We start from the raw sequence: 17882 nt of genomic DNA on the forward strand, positions 1-17882 counted from the left end.
TCTTCTTGTGTTCAAATATGGCCTTAGACACTTACTAGCTGTATGACCCTGGGCAAATCACTTACCCTTGTTTGCCTCAGTTTCCTCATCTGTAAAATGAGCTGTTGAAGGAAATGGCAAACCACTCCAGTATCTTTGCCAAGAAAACACCAAATGGGGAAGTCATGAATAGACAAAGATGATTGAAAAATGACTGACCACACCTGAACCCACTGGTCAGTCTCATATTAGAAAATAAAGTGTATAGAAAAAAATCTAGCATCATAGACTGCCCACAAATCATGTTTACCCCAATGTCACTAAGTATATAACTGTATCCTACTCTGATGCTGTCAGAGTGGAAATTATCTTTTCAGCTGTCATTTGATTTCAAGTTAATTTAAACATTTTCACAACTTGCAATGCTAAATATTTTCATTCAGCAAGCTATGTTTGAGTTCTACATACTCTCACATTAAAAGGGTAAACTTTTCTGATAATATTAGAAGAGTCATGTCATTTTGTTTTATATATGTTCAAGGAATGAATAAATATAATATGTAAGATGACAAGATACCATGACCAGGCTTCTCTCTACCCTCTACACTATAATAGAAACATAGCAGGAACCCCTTAAGTCATTATTTACCTGAGTTTTTGATAACTGGGATATAAGATCCTAGAATGTATAAAATTCCATGAGTACTTCATCTAACTAGTCAATTTTAATGAAGGTAAACATTTTTGGGAACACAAACAGAAAGAATCCTAGTCTAACCATGTGAACAATGAGCCATTTGAAATGTCTCTCTCCCACGCAAATTATGTTTTTATTTGAAGAACGAATGCCACCTTATGTTTGTGGGTCATCTAATTGAGTCTTCCTTTCTTGACTTTTATTCCTTTACTTTCACCTATTAGGATAATAATTAGGGAAATGAAATAAGGAAAAATCCAGCAGACGAATGATGAAAAACATTCTGAGAAAACTGTATTTGATTTCAAAAGACATTGAATTACTAGGTAAATTCACAGTCTTAAGGAAACAAACTCTTCAAGTAACTTTGGCATATTTAACCACAGAACCTGTCCTATTTACAAGCAGGAGAGATCCATAACAACCCTTTTTCTCCTTTACTTTTTTAAGAATTCTATTTCAAATGTACTTATATTAGATGCAAATGTGCTATTTAAAGTATATTCCATGAAAGAAAGACCTGTTCACTTAAGGATTTCAAAGAACTTCGAAGACATGGCTTTGTTACCTTCTAAAATTTCCCTGACACATTTACAAGTAGGAGTCTTCCTGCTTTTAATGGAGAAACTGAGGGCACAAAGTTGTGAAATACTTAATTGTTGAGCAATTCATTCAAGGTGACATGTTTTCAGGACAAAATAATGTGACTGAAATAAGAGTTATGATATTAGGATTCTAGGTCTAATTTTGCCACCCACCCATTTTGTGATTTTGAAAAAGTAATTTCAGCTCTCTGGGCCTCTGTTTCCTCAATCTGTAAAAATGATCATATTTGACTATGTGACCTTTAGGATTTCTTTAGGCCATGACTTCTTAACTTTTTTGCATGTCATGAAGCCCCTTGTCAGTTTGTTGCTCTTCTCAGAATAATGTTTTAAAAATGTATTAAATAATATATATGTATATATATATATATGATTTAGAGAGGAAACCAATCATATTGAAATAGCTATCAAAATGTCAAAAAAAATCCCAAGTTGATAGTCCCCTAGAACTATATTCATTGACTTGTTAAACCTCTGCTTTAGGCACTGAAAACTACAATTCTAAATGCTAGATTTAACCAACAAAAAGAAAACAGGGCCTACCCAATCTCCTACCTAACTAAGGACGTTAATGTCAAAATCATGATCCTTCTTTCTGTTACTCATATTAATGATTATGAATAGAGTGAGTTATTTGGTGCCAAAAATTATCGTGATAATAATCTACTCTAAATTTCTTTCTACACCATACAAATCCCTTGGCTTCACAAGGAACTTGGCAGCTTGAGTTTTTAAGACAACTCATATCTGGCTAGTGTTACTCAAAAATGGCATACAACATTTTATGTGTTTACCTAGATGTTTTAAAATGCTTATCAGAATTGTGCTCCAGGACTTAGTGAAAGATAACAAATAACCCTCTCCCCCCTAAGCTCTACTTTGTTTCACTGTGTTGAACTTGATGGGTAAGGTCAACCATAGAATTATAGATCATTTATAATGCAAATCTTGCATCACAAATCTATTTGACACAACATTGTATTTAGAGTTGGAGATGAAGAGCTACACAATGCAAGAGTTGTCCCGTCTTCCCTACTGCTGTCTCATTTGCCACTGTGAGATTCATAGGATCCTGTTTAACTCCTATTGATATTCTATTCCTCTCATCCTTGAGTTTCCCCCTAGCTATGGAATCAGAAAACTCCTCTTCATGTGTCTTTCTCATAAAATTACATAATATGGGAATTTGAAAGCATATTAGCATTCATAATTGCTCTACACAATCCCTGATAATCTTTAAGCCTCTTCTTGAAGACCTAAGGAAGGGCCTATCACATCCAGGGTCAATTCATTCAACTTTAGAAAAAATTAACTTATTAATTTTTTTTACAACCAGATTAAATTTACCTCCCTATAATTTGAAATCTGGTTCGGCCCTTTGTGTCCAAGTAGACCAAATCCTTTTCTTCTTTCACATGATAACCTTTCAAAAACTTGACAACTGTTATTTAACCTTGCCACCAATCCAAAAAGTCTTCTCTTCTGTAACCTATTCAGATTTTTATATGGCATGATCTCAAGGCCCTTCATCATCAAGGTCCTGTTCATCATCCTCTGTATGCTCTCTTGCTTATAATATCCTTTATAGACTGTAGCATCCAGAACTTAACACACTATTTCAAATACTGACTACTTCATTTCTTCTAGCTTTACAACCTTGTATTATAAAATTATTCTTTTTCCAATTTTTTTTAAAAGGAGAAAAAGGTTGGGGGTGTAGAAGAGTGGCTCTACAAACATTGTACATCTTCAGAGAGGTCAGAGCCACCTATAGAATAGGAAGATCAGTTCTTCATCTTGCTTTGTCCTACATAAAGTCTTAATTGTATTAGATCTGAATGATAGGACTATAATAATGATAGGACTATACAGAAATGATTTTTTTACCATTTGGTCTCTTCCTCCAATATTTATAAACCTAAATAGGAGACCAGTGAGATTCTGATCATCAGTGTGGGCACCATGAAGGAAGATCCCTTTTAGAGGATGTATTACAATATATAGGTTATAACTTAAAAGAAGATTTTTTTTACACATTAATTTGTATTGCTAGGCATTTTGGGAGAAAGATTTGTTACTAGCTTAAGAGAAAATAGTTGCTATCCCAGCTGCGCTTTCCTATGAATTTCTTAGCTGATTCACCCTGAAGTTCTATACTGCAGAGTAGTAGATTCTTAATGTGAAGAAGAGAAGGCAAGCAGGGAAGGCAGAAAGGAAGGAAGGGAAAAAAGACTTTTTAAAGCACCTCCTATTCACGAGGCACTGTGCTAAATGTTTACACAACAACCCTGGAAGGTAGATGCTATTGTTACCCCCATTTTACAGTTGAGAAAATTGAGGCAGACAGTGATTAAAGTGACTTGCCCAGGGTCATGCAGATTGTATATACCTTCAGCAGGATATGAATTCAAGTTTTCCTGACTCCAGACTCAAGGCTCTTTCTACTGAGACTTCTAGCTATCTTATCACACTGAGTGAGAGTTACCATAGCAAAGTTTTCATTATGAATCCAGAATTTGTAAAGAAATATACTATAAGAAGAAATATTATTTGGGGCTTAAACAAGTGATCGCTCTACCCAGTTATTGTACATTTTTATATTCTATATTTTTATGTGAAAGTTTGCTAAATTGAAATGTTATAATTATATCTTAATTTCCTTTTATAACCATTCTTATGTAGATAGATTACAAATTTCTCATATCAGTATATTCTTGGTTTATTTTACATGCTATATATTGTCATTGCATCAAAAATTCAGATACTTGAATGTAAAAAAACAAAGTTCAGAGTATTTTAAAAATTATTTTAAAATTATTTTCTTATTTTTAAACAGGTAATCATTTGTAAATGATCACCTCAGTCATTATATTTGTTATAATTAAACAATGAGGCATATTGGTAATGTTGTAATCATGGGATAATGACATCCCTGGTATAATTAGCAGGTATAGGACACAGCCAAGTATTTCTAATACCTCTGAGTGTGATTATTTATAATAACAATGTCATTGGTTGCCTAATTTTCATTATTAAAAGGTTTTGGGGGGGGAGTGTTTTTTTTAAATAAGCGAGTAGAATATATATCCTTTTTTTCACAGAATATATGCATTAAATAGTTTAGAATACTGAGATATGGTTTTAATTAGTCCTGTGTTATTTTCTTGTGTTCCTGAAAATGCCACAAAATCATAAATCATTAATATGGTGTTTTGAGGAATGCAGACTCATTGTTTCTATTTTATAGATGAAGAGACTGAGGCTCAGGGAGGTTAGATAATATGATTGTGTTCTGACAGCTAGAAAAGAGCCCAAACTGGGATCTTTAACCCAAATCACCTGACATCCAATATTTTTTTCACCATGTTACACCATCTGCTGATGACTTACCAAAGAAATGGAGAACATTTGGTTATCAGGAATTTTAGCTCACCAGTAATGAATATTAGGATATTTGGAAAAATATTTAATTGATAGCTTGAATTTTGTTGCTATCTTGGTTAACTAAATATACATTTGTGTGTGTCTTTACAAAATGGTACATAACAGAACATTCACTGTTTCTTATACAATCCTCTTATCTCTTCTTCTTTGAATATTAAAATGTTTTTTGTTGATGGTTAAGTTTACAGTAAGAACTCTTAAAACGTTAGTGCTTAAAAAATTGAAATGAAGCTTTCAGATTTTTATTAAATGCTTTTTACTTCAAACTTGGAAAAAATGTCACACACACACACACACACAAGCACTATCCCATATTATCCTCTAAGAACCCAGGTGGACATTGTAGGAGATAAAAAGTAATTATAAAATTAAAACTGAAAGAGACTTTGGAGATCATCTAACAGGCGTATTAACCTGAGAACTATGAACTTCTAAAAAAAATTTAAAACTGTATTTCAGTATAATCATCTTTGTTTTTAATTATGTTATTGTATCATGCATTTTAAAGCACCATTCTGAAGAGTTGTTCAGTCCATAGACCTCACCAGACTGCTAAAGAGATCACAGAATTTTTAAGAACTTCTGATTTAGTCTAATTCTTTCATTTTATGGTTGAACAAAATGAGGACAAGAGAGTTGAAATTATCTGCCTAGAGACATGTATTTATAATAATAATAAATAATAAATACTTAATTGGTATTTCCACAATGGTTTTATGTTTGCAAAGCACTTATTCAATTCTGTCAACATGGCAATAGTGTGAGAAGAGTATCATAAAGAAAAATCCTAATTTTAGAAAAGGAGAAACTGGCACTCAGGTTTAGTGATTTCTCATGATTACACAGCTCATAATTATCAGAGGCTGGATTTGAACTCATGTCTTCATAACTTCTAATTGCAGCTCTATCCATTATAAAATATATTAAGTTGTAAAATTGGAATACAAACAGTTCTTCTGATAATAAATCTAGTGCTCTTATAAACACATAAATTTTTGTTCCTTTCCTTGTATCCCCAGTGTTTAGCACAGTACCAGGCACGAAGAAAATACTTAATAAATTCTTGTTAATTGGCTAGAAAATGAACCCATTATTTTCTCATCTATGTCTACTTCAAGCTCCCTGTCCATTCACCTTACCTGAATTGACTGGTCAATTTAAATGAATTATTTTTCCCACTGAATTGAGTTTAACTGAATCAACCATTATCACTAAATAGTTCTTGTTTAATGATAAAATAATATTCATATAGTCATGCCATTTTATTTCCCAGTGATGATCTCCATATCCAATTCATCTCCAGCTCTTGAAATGCCACCCATCCAGATGAAAAGATCCAGCTGAAATGCAAACCCCACTAAGAAGCCTTAAATAATGAAATATCATGTTTACAAAGAATAAGGCCCAGTATTGGACTTGGAGTCATGAAGATATGCTTTCCATTTCTCCTTCAGATTCTTACTAGCTTGGTGACTCTGAGCAAATCACTTCACCTATCTGTGTCTCATTTATTGAAATATAAAATAAGACAGCTGGTCATTAAAATTCCTCCCACTTTTAAATGTATAATCCTATGATCCCCTTATTGAGAAGTGATCTCTCTCTCATTCACATTTTCATAAAATTGGGTCTGCAACTCTCGAATAGCACTTGCTACTTTTTTATTTTATATAATAGTTATTTGTCTGTGTGTCATACCCCCCACTCTATATTCTAAGCTTTTTTGAGTCCAAGAGACCATGTTCTACTTTTTTTTCTTTAGATTCCTCTCAGCACCTAATAATACATAGTACCTGAAGTTTCTTAATAAATGATTGTTGAAACAATGAATGTTCTTTGAGTAACTGAGAATTATACTTCTTAAAACACTAAATAATTATTTTATATTAGAAAAAGTCACCCCAAAATACAACTGAATTGAAAAAGGTAGAGGATGTCTTTCTTTTTAACTGTTTGTATGAAACTGTGTTTATCTTAGTACTATTCACTGCTTTCTAACATTTTTTTAATGTTCTTCAGTGTAACAGTGACTATGTGCCAGTGTGTGGTTCCAATGGGGATACCTATCAGAATGAGTGCTACTTGAGACAGGCAGCTTGCAAACAGCAGAGTGAAATACTTGTGGTGTCAGAAGGATCATGTGCCACAGGTATGTACAACCAGAAATTGACTTAAAACTGCATGTCGTGGGAACACTTTTTTGGTTTTTCCATTATGTTAACTCCAACTGAATAATGATGTATCTGTTTTGAGTATAATGACTCCATACATATTTAATTCGTGTGTGTTTGTGTATGTGTTACTTTAAAAAAAATCTGGCAGAAGAAATTTGTCAGTTATATTTTTTTAATACATATGTTATATACCATTTTATTCACTTCAGACAGATGAGTAGAAATTACATATAATTGGAAACCTGGATGGACTGGCCAGGTGCCAGATACACAGAAAGAGATTGCTATAGATTTTTTCTATTTAGAACAATAGCATTATGTCAATTGGAGACAATGGAATACAAGAATTTGCATATCATGGTAGTTTCTTAAGTATGGGTACTGAATGGAAGGTGTGGCTTGCTTTGTCTAGCTCACATAATTTGATTCTCACTTTTTGGCAAAATCTGTTGAAGGATATATTGATGATGGACATTATTTCCAAAGTCATCTGTCTTTCTTGGCACAGGTAACTTTAGAGGCTACAAACCATTTTTCTTATACTGTCCCTGGTTTACAGAAAAGAAAATGAATAAGAAAACTGACTTAATATGTGCCAAAGATCTTTCTGTTGTCCTTTTGTGTGTTGTCACTTTCTTAGTACAGACCAATGGTAGAGGTAAAAAAGTTAACTTGAAAGAAGAGAATGAGAAAGGCTTTGTTGTTGAAGGAAATCTTTAAACTGAAGTAGATTTTATTTTAGTTAGGATGAAGGAGTCAATAAAAAAGTACATTAGGAAAAAGAAAAAACTTGATATGCCACAGTGCCCTAACAGTTGCAGCTAATAGGAAATAAATGTCTTTCAGGAGAGCTGTGCTACTTTCTGGGAGATTGAGTGATCTGAGCATTTTCAATGGGAAATAATAATGCTATAAAAACAGGCTTTGTCTAAGAATCAGTGTTAACAAAAGTATTGTCAGGAAAAATATTTTGCTATGGAAAAACTCATGTAAAATAACAAGTACTTCTACAATAAGCAATGGGTTTATTTGTTCAAAGTGGAAGGTGGTCATAGTGGCAAAGAAGGGAGGGAAGGTAAAAAAATCCCTCTTGCTTTATTATTCTGTTTCTTAAGCTGATCATTATTTGTAGCTCTCTTTGATCCTATGATACTGTAGAGCAGCAGAAAAGAATAATAACATTCATCAAGACAAGACTGGTATGGATAAACATGATTGGCATCATCTCTCAGATAATTTTCTGAGAGAGAGACAGACAGAGAGTATTCTATAAACTCTAATGCAATGCTCTTAGCTTTCATTTTTGCCAAGTTTTTGCAGCATTTTATTAAAAGGATGACTAGCAATCATCTAGAAAAAGAAGAGCTAGAGGCGGCTAGGTGGTGCAGTGAATAGAGCACTGACCCTGGAGACAGGAGGACCTGAGTTCAAATCCAGCCTCAGACACTCAACACAAAAACTATCCATGTGACCTTGGGCAAGTCACTTAACCCTGATTGCCCTCCAAAAAGCAAAAAAAAAATTAAGAAAGAAAGAAAAAGAAGAGCTAAGATGCAAGAGAATGATCACAACAGAGTACTTCATTTCCTTTCTTGAAAAATAATTTCAAGATGTATATGCAGTAGCTATACATACCCTAGATTCTTTTGTAAAGGATTTGACTAAGTCCTTAATCCTTGTGGACAATATTGAGAAATGTACACTAGATACTAGTTCAGTTAGGTATATTCGGAACTGTGTTAATGGATGAAACCAAAATGTAGTGATCAGAGAGATATGGAAAACCTCTATGAAATGGTACACAGTGAAGAAAGCAAAAAGAACAACATATACAATGACAAGAAAAATGTAAATAAAATCAAGATGGAAAGGCAATGACTTCTAGTCATTTATCAAGGACAATATTAGCATCATATTTTTATAATTTAAGAAAATGCACTTCCTTTTTCTAAACCACTAATAATTTATTGTTTTGTGCCTTAACGAGATTTATTTTGGTGTTTGTCGGGAATGTTTTATTTTAAAAAGCAAAATACATTAATATTTTTGCTAAAATTCAAAGTATATTTATTAATGGTTAAAGACAATCTGAAGGGAGATTGCTGGTAGAGAGATTCCTGTATGGGTCTTTTGTAATTTAACATTTTTTATTGATGAAATGGAGAAATTTGGTTATCAAATTAGCAGGTGAAAATAATAATCTCACTTAGAAGGAGAGATCCAATAAACTGGATAAAAGTTATGATTTGAAAAGATGTTGATAGGCCCTTTAATAGGGCTAAATGCTGATTCTTTAATTTAGGTCCAAAAAAAGAAGCTACTTGACAAAAAAAGAGTTAGAAATGGCATGACTAGGTACCAGTTTGCCTTAAAAAATGATCTGGTGTTGGTCATATTAGAAACTCAATATGAGTCAACAGCATCACAATCAATTCAATTTAGCAAGCATTTAGTAAACACCTACTTATGTTCTGGGCCTTGTGCCAAGTACCAGGGATTCAAATACAAAAATGAAATAGCCCTTGGCCTGCAAAGATAAATAGAACATTGGCTTAATGCTTAATATGTGGTAGGCATGGTTCTAAGTGCTAGAAACATAAATAGAAACATAAAGAAGTTTACATTCTATGGAAGTAAACAGCATAAACCCAGAGAAGTAAATATTTAATATGTACAAGATAAAATACAAAGTAATTTCAGGGATAGGATGGACAACTGGGGAAACCAGGAAAGTTTCTTATAGGAAAATCTCTTCAGTTGCATCTTAAAAGGACTGAGTGGTTCAAAGAGATGGAAATAAAGAGGGAAAACATACCAGACATTGCGTACAGCTTGGTTTTCAGAGTCATAAAATGGAATGTCATGTGCAGGAATCGGCAAATAGGGCATTTGTCCAGAGTACAGAGTATGTGAGGTGGAACAATACATAACCAATCTGGAAATATGATTCAGATTTTTAAATATTAAGCAGAGGCATTTAAGATATGAATATATTTTATTCTAAAAGTGCTAGGGAGCCACGAAGCTTCTTAAACAGAGGAATGGCATAATGAGACCTGTGTTTTAGTAGCAGAGTGAAGAACTTGAGGAAGTGAGAAGGTAGATGGAAGGAAACCAAATTGGAGGCTATTTCAATAATCTAAGAGAGAAGTGATGAGGGGCTACATTAGGGTGGCAATAGTGTGGCTTAGAGAAATGGAATGAATGCAAGAGATACTGCAAAGACAGAGTCAAGACTTGACCTATGATATACTGTTGGGAAAGGGTTGAGTGAAAGAGTGGAGGATGACTTCTGGCTTTCAAATCTGGGTTACTGGAAGATTGCAGTTGTCTTCAACAAAGATAAGAAAGAAATGGTGATTAGGGGGAAAAGATGATCAGTTCTATTTTGGATATGCTGAATGTTAAATACCTTTGGTGAAGTGAAGATATTTAGCAGACGATTAGAAATACAGCATTAGAAGTCAAAAAAGAAATGAAGGTAAGATATATATATATATATATATATATATATACACATATGTATATATATGAGTTATCTTTATAGAAATGAGAATTAAACCCATGAGAAACAGTGGAGAGAGGAAATAGAAGAGAATCCAGGAGAGAGCCCTGGGGTATGCCTACAAATTCTGGATCTTAATAAAGAATAATAATTAGAACTACCCAAAAGTGGAAAGGGTGAGATGATGGGTTGTTGTTATTCAGTCATGTCTGTCTTTGTGACCCCATTTAGGGTTTTCTTGTCAAAGATACTGGAATGGTCTGCCATTTCCTTCTCCAGATTATTTTACAGATGGGAAAACTGAGGCAAACAGGAATTAAATTACTTGCCCAAGGTCACATAGCCAGAAAGTATTTGAGGCTGGATTTGAACTCATATCTTCCTAGTTCTAGTCCTGGTGTTCTATCCACTGGACCACCTAGGTGTCCTTTGATGAGTGCCTCATCATTAGATATTTTTAAGCAATGACTAGATGATCATTTGTCCAACATGTTATAAAATGTATTTTAGTCAAGTGTACTAGATAGCTTCTGAAGTTCTTCTAGTTACAAGATTCTATAGATGTATTGGTGGTGAGGTTTATAGGAAAGGAGCTGATTACTCTAGGTTTTCATTTAATGAAGTTAGTATTGCTAGATAGTGAGACATCAGTGTTGCTCATTCCTACAGAGTAAATATAATAAAACAATTTAAAAGGGAGGTGTGAGTACCATTTGTGTGGCTTTTCTCATTTGGAAAGACTGAAGAGGACCAGAGTGGTCCTGTAACCAAAAGATTGGAGAGTTGAGACTACCCAGAAAGGTTAGAAAATTTTACTGGACATGATGGGAGGAAGAATGGTATGAAATCAAGGGACCTAAGAAGAAAATAAATGGGTGGACTTATTAGGATTAGAAAAAAGGGAGGGGACAATGGACCTCTGATGCTAGCTTCCAGGCAAAAATAGCAAAGCAAGAGAGATTGAGAGGGATATATCAAATGGGAACACAACAGGTAAACAAGTTCTAGAGTTTTATATGTGGTTAGTGATGCTTGCTAGCCTAGTGTCACTTCCCAGTTTGCTAAATTTCAAGCTGTCATCAGCATATACATTTTCATTCCCATACTTTCTTCAAGTCTTAATACCCTGCTCCCTGATGTATTGATAATACTATGAAAATAAACACTTAGTCAAGTAGAAAATTTAATCACAATTGAGCAATCCATCCTTGGCTCATCCACACATCTAGACTTCTACAAGATTTAATTAGTAAATCAGTCTTGCAGAATGCATCTTCCATTGACTTGTAAATCTGAAGGGTTTTTGATTTGAATAATGATGGAGGTACGAAAGTGATTTAGATTAACCAGGTCTGACTGTAAATAAATTGGGGTTCTGACTTTTGATATCCAAATGGAATCCCAATCTTCACTCCATAAACTTGCCATTTATTTTCTAATTCTCTGTGACACTGGATGGAAGCTGCAAGTTGTGATCCTGAGAAATATACAGCACTGAAAGATGGGGCTTTCTATTTATTTTATAACATTGAATTTACACAGAAATCCGACTTTGGACTGGGAAAAGTCTTATTAGTAAAGCCTGCTCAACATCTCACGTTATTACTCTAATATAATGGCAGCATATAGGAGTCACAGTTGTGCCTAGTTATTTACATGTTGCCATCTCCCATTGAAATGTGATCTCCCTAAAGACAGACTGTTTTTTCCCCTCCTTTGAATCCCTAGCACTTAGCATGGGGCTTGACATTTAGTAAACATTTCATAACTGAATATTGATTGAATATGGCTAGATAACAGTTGGGGTGGGGAAAAGATCTTAGAGTCCTACTGAACTGCTAGGTCAATGAGAGGCAGCAGTGAGACATGGTAGACTTAAAGGATAGATAATGCAACCTCAGATTGCAGAGTGTTTAGAACTAGGGAGGTAAGAGTCCCACCTTTCTTTTCTCTTGCCAGATCATATATGGAATATTATGACCGATTCTGAGTGGATAAGTTTAGGAAAAAGTATCAACAAACTGTGGCATGTCCATAAAAAAAGTAACTAGGATGAGGGAGGGACCTGCAATTCTTTTATATGAGGACTGGTTGAGGAAACTAAAAATATTTAGCATAAAAAAGAGAAGTCTTATATGAAACATAGCTGTTGTCTTCAAGCAATGGAGAATTGTCATGGATGACTGGGGTTACCATCCAAAACTATTTAATTGGATATACATATATATAATATGTGTGTGTATATATATGTTATATATACACATATGCACACACACACATATATGTATATATGTATGTATATATACTGAGCTTCAGTGGTCATTTTCCCCAAGGCATTCATTTACTCCTTCTTTAATATGTTTGTTACTTGGGTCAAGCTAGAAGAGAAGTCGTTGAACACTTTTATGTACAGAAAAATACATTACTGACAAAAAGAGTGTTGTATAGTGGAAAGAACATTGGCTTTGGGGTTCAGAGGACCTGGTTTTGAAAACCAATTAATTAACACCTGTATGACCTTGGAAAAGTCATTTGTTCCCTTTGAGTTTTAGTTTCCTTATCTATAAAATGGGTCTACTTTGTCAGTTAGTCTCTAATCTTCTGATCTTCCAGCTTTAAATACTATGAAATTTTGATGTACTTTTCATTCTTCTTTCACTTTAAACATAAATGCTTGTTAGAAATTCTCGTTATATTAAGCTACTATTTTAGTATGCTGATAGCTCTTAAAATTAGTAATATAAGTATTCTATTTATTTCGAAGCAAAATATGACAAAATACAATCCTAACAGTAACTCATACGACCATTATAATATGACCTAATTATTATTATAGAACTTGAAAATATACTTTAGGCCATTCATTCCTCCTAGGACAAGTCATGTTCTCTGACAGAGTCTAAAATGAATACAACAAAGTTGACCTTATGAGGTAGGTACTATTCCCTAATGCCAACTTGATAAGGGGAACCACTAAACAAGTTTTTTTTTTTTAATATGAAAATAGTTGCCTTAATCTATAACTAGCAAAATGGAAGGGTCATGGAAGGACATTTTTTGTAATGAAAAGGGAGATACCAAAAGGGCTGAGAGTCAGAAAGGGAAAGTATGTCTCATTTCTTACCACATAGGAACAGACAGACACTTTGCAGGGACAACTTCGTAGCCTCAGGCATATCTACTCAAGTAGGATTTCAGAGCTAGAACATAAACTGTGGTGAAAGTCTCCATTTCTCTCCAGAACGAAAATCTTCCGCATAGGGCCTTGGGGGGTCTAAAGGGGTAGAGAGCAGGGTTTGGTTATCGAGTGAATGCAGCTGATAACATAACTCCTAGGGATAAACAGCCTTGCTCAGGTATAATAGTGTGTGAGAAAAGAGGAGTAGAGAGACACAGCTTCTCCCTGATGAACCAGGAAAACACAATTCTTAGTACGAAGGGGAGAACTGAGCTTAGCATTATGTTGACTTCATAAAGGAAAAAAGTGATTTCAGTTCCTTCAGTAGATATCATCTATAATTACTTACATATTTGTAAAATGTATTAGCAATTTAATATGAAGATATTCATTTTTAAATGTTCGTCTCTTTGTATGCGTCCAATTTGCAAGGATAGGAATACCAATTAAGTGTTTATGCTACTGTATTCCTTGGAGTGTTGCATCTGTGAAACTCACTGATTGTTACAAGCATCTCTTTTCACTGTAATTTTTATTTTCTGTTTAATGCTGAATTTGAATTGATTAAAAGTAAATACAGAGGATTTTGCCCGGCAAATGTATGACAAGTTGAATCTGAAATTTGGAGATACTTTTACTTCTGAGATATTAAATTCGCTAAGAGCAAAAAAGAAAATAGTATTTTTCCCAAGGTATTTGAAATGAAAATTCAAGTTCATCCTCTTAAAAAAATTAAGTGGTCATATTATAGTCTGTAATTTACTTTAGTGACATAATATCCTTAGCTATTAGAATAAACATAAAATAAGCCAAAAGTGTCATTGTATGTATTTACTCATCATTTCCTTTTTTCTTTTAGATGCAGGATCAGGATCTGGAGATGGAGGTAGGAACACTTCATAATAAGTCTGAAAAATTATACATACATGTTTATTAAGTATGTGTTATACTTTTCTCATTTATAATTTCTGAAAAGAATCTGCATTTTTGGCAAGGATGAATGTCATATGTCATTACTTAAGTAAATTTATATCTAATATAATTTCTTTTATATTATTTGCAAGTTGTACTGAGAACTCCATCTACTTCTCCTAGTTCATTCATATATTTTAGCATCTCTATATACTTTCTATTTGGAGACCCCTGGACAGATTTTCAGTATTGATAACTTCCTGATATAAATTTCCAAAAAAAGTGATAAGCAATGGCATGAAAAATAAAAATATTTCTTGTCCAAAATTTAAATAAATTGAAAGGAAGCTTGCATCTTTATTTTTTTTAAATTTAGCTAAGCATTGGCCATAATGATCAAAATATGGCTTATTTTCAAACTTTATTTTAGGTTTAAGAAACATTCAGGATAAAATCAAGTTAGGTTAAAAGACTTAAAAGTCAATTTGATATACTAGTTGTATATATTTCATTTATTGAACCTATTTTAAGGTACTTTTGCCGATTAAAGACAACTAGAACTGAGTTTATATCAAGAGTGCAAGAAAAGTGTATAATATTTTGTCTGATTTAAACAAAATATATGGTGGATATGAGCATGGCCATTCTTCCAAGACAGAGAATTTCTGCCTTATGTGGCATAGCAACAGAAAGCATGATTTCCAAATAATTTCAGGTTAAAAGCAGAATTCGAGTTAGAAGAGAACCATGGGGAGAACAGACAGTTGCTTAGAAAGTGAATCAGTGAAGTAGATAAGATCTGGTTGGCACATTGTATTTGAAAGGTCTACTGAACTGCCTTAAATAATCTAAGGCTTAATTGGCAACCTGAGCAGTAGCCTAAGTACAGAAGTGGAGCACCTCATCATGCGAAATCAAAGTCAGTGCACAGTTTTTCCATAAAAGCTATAATACAGTACTCTAGTCAAGAGTGAGTGTCACTAGAGCATGAAATGTAGTTTCAACATCAAATGATTTGCTATAGGCCACAATCTTTCAATATCTCTAAGAAGATAAAGATTTTTGCTCCCTGATTAATATACCACTCCTAAGAAAGTTTCCCTTGAGGTTTTGAAAACAGGAGCTGGGAAAGCAAATGAAGTCTTAAAAAAAATCACTCTTCTCATAGGTGTCTCACCATTAAAATTCTAAGAAATTGATCAATTTAGAAAATGTTCCCTGTGGAAGTTGTTTATATGCAAAATTCTGTATGTTTTCCAGCTGTTTGATTCTTGTGTAGACAACTCAATTTAAAGTACATTGTCTCAACCCTGTTCTACAAAGCCTGATTATTTTCTAGAATCCTTGAAACAAGAAACTTGTGAATCAAACATTTCACTAGTTCTACTCGTATTCAGAATTTTGTTATGTTTTGAATAGGAACTTGACTCATCATTGTCCATTTCTATATTCCTTAATTTGTTCATATCTCATCATGTTTTTCTTTTTTTTCCCTTTTATCTCTTTTCTCATCAGAAGCAGGTGGCTTATGGTTTGCATTCAGTCTGATATTACTTCATATAAGTAAATGTGAATTCAGTGTCTGTTTCCTGTTTGCTTCAACTTAGCTCATTCATTTAAGAATTTTGTGCTTCTGCTGAACAAAGTTTGATTTTTTCATGAATAATTTGCATTCTAACTTAAAAAGTTTGAAGTTTATAAACAAATCTCATGAAATTTCAATAATCAATCACATTCTTCTCTCCTTTTTCTTAGTTTCTTTTTTCCATTCTCCCATTCCTTCATTTTAATTTTTAATTTGAAGAATAAATTAATCAACATAAAATTTTAAAATACATGCTCCAGGATAAATACAGAGAACAGAAACAGTTTCAGAGTCATATTTTTAAGGTAGCTGTTATTTCATTGCAAGGTATTGTAAAGAGCATATATCCATATATGTATATAATGTGTTTGAGTTTGTATACGTGTGTGAATGTGTGTGAATTCGTCTGTGCTATTTTACTATGAAAAACTTGATTTGTTTTTTAATCCACTTTGTTAAAAGGTAATGATAAATCAGCTATCCAGAATATTACAACCTAGAATAGAATGAATTCCAATTCCTTGTATCTTGAAACCCACTTTATTGAATAATTAGAGTTGCCATATCCACTGCTACAATGGCAGATTTTTATTGGCCCTTAAATTGGGTCCATATTTCCAGGGCATTGAAACAGTTGGGTGTTATTGTGTTCCTTTCAGTTAATTGGGCATAATGAAATTAGTTGAGGTTGTTGGATTATTACAGTTACTTCATAAATTAGATACTCTCAGCCAAAAGAAGCCCCTCTCCTCTCTCCAGGGCTTTGTCAAAATTAGGGGTATCTGTGCACTTACTTGCAGATGCAGCTAATACTGTTTTAAGTCCCTTGTTAGTTTTAACACAAGTTAAATAGCTACAGCTAGGTGTGCATTTATCCAAATGGTAAAGTTAATAAATACCCTTGTAAAACATAAATACATACACATACAGAGCAGGTCAGCATGTGGTAAATATTGTAATTTAAACACACAAGTCTGAGTTCAAACAGTTCAAATTTAACTGTTTCCTAATTTTCATAGCTTTTTTTTTTAAGGGAGTGGGATATTGTTTCTAGCATTTAAATTGGGCTAGATGATTTTCTTAATTGTTAAAACCACTCCTGGTAAGAACATAATATTTATAGTTTTCTGCAACCAAGGAAGAATTTTTATTGTCATATGGAAAGGAAGCAAAAACCTTTATAAAATGCATATTGACCAGTCTGTACACATTCTATGAGGAATTTAAAAATATGTAACTATTGATCTCTGTGGGTAGGGAAGTCTATTAAAATTGTGATCATTGTTTGTATAAAATTATGTTAACATAGGACATTACCTGAACATGCGCAGACATGAATAGATTTTGCATGAGGCAACAATAATCTGTAGATGTTTCATGTAAATCTCATGTATTGATGCTTCCCAGTGTGGTAGCTCATTCCTTTTTATGAAAATGGAATTTAGCACACATGACACATATAGTCCATTTATAAAATAATAAACTGCACTGTTTCTATCATTCCATTTTTAAACAGGAAATGTTTGGTTCAAAACATTTTGCATCAAATAATCTCATGTGCTGACTGAAACATTTAGAATGAACAATTAATTGTCAGTTATGAGTATGAAATGTGAGTATTTTTTGAGTATTTTTTATAAGATGAAATGTGACAGAAGAGGGTAGCAAATTGCAAACAAATTTGGAAGATACCTCAGAGAATAGCAGTTGTATTTCAAGTACATGTATGTTTGGATATTTGATGTTGTAAATAAGAGTGTGTGTGTGTGTGTGTGTGTGTGTGTGTGTGTGTGTGTGTGTGTG

General features: G+C 33.3%; 1 protein-coding gene across 1 annotated transcript in view; it reads left to right on the forward strand.

Annotated features, from left to right (window-relative positions):
* Window positions 1–17882, forward strand: part of TMEFF2 (transmembrane protein with EGF like and two follistatin like domains 2) — a 299502-nt gene that overhangs the window by 6446 nt on the left and 275174 nt on the right. The window contains exons 3-4 of the mRNA XM_069070175.1: window positions 6745–6874; window positions 14442–14468. Coding sequence (XP_068926276.1) covers window positions 6745–6874; window positions 14442–14468 — 157 coding nt within the window. The remainder of the gene's footprint in view (window positions 1–6744; window positions 6875–14441; window positions 14469–17882) is intronic.

This window comes from Petaurus breviceps, unplaced genomic scaffold (genome assembly GCF_028583685.1).
Source record: "Petaurus breviceps papuanus isolate PSGF00001 unplaced genomic scaffold, PetGlider_PUasm1.0 90804, whole genome shotgun sequence".
NCBI classification, from domain to species: Eukaryota; Metazoa; Chordata; class Mammalia; order Diprotodontia; family Petauridae; genus Petaurus; species Petaurus breviceps.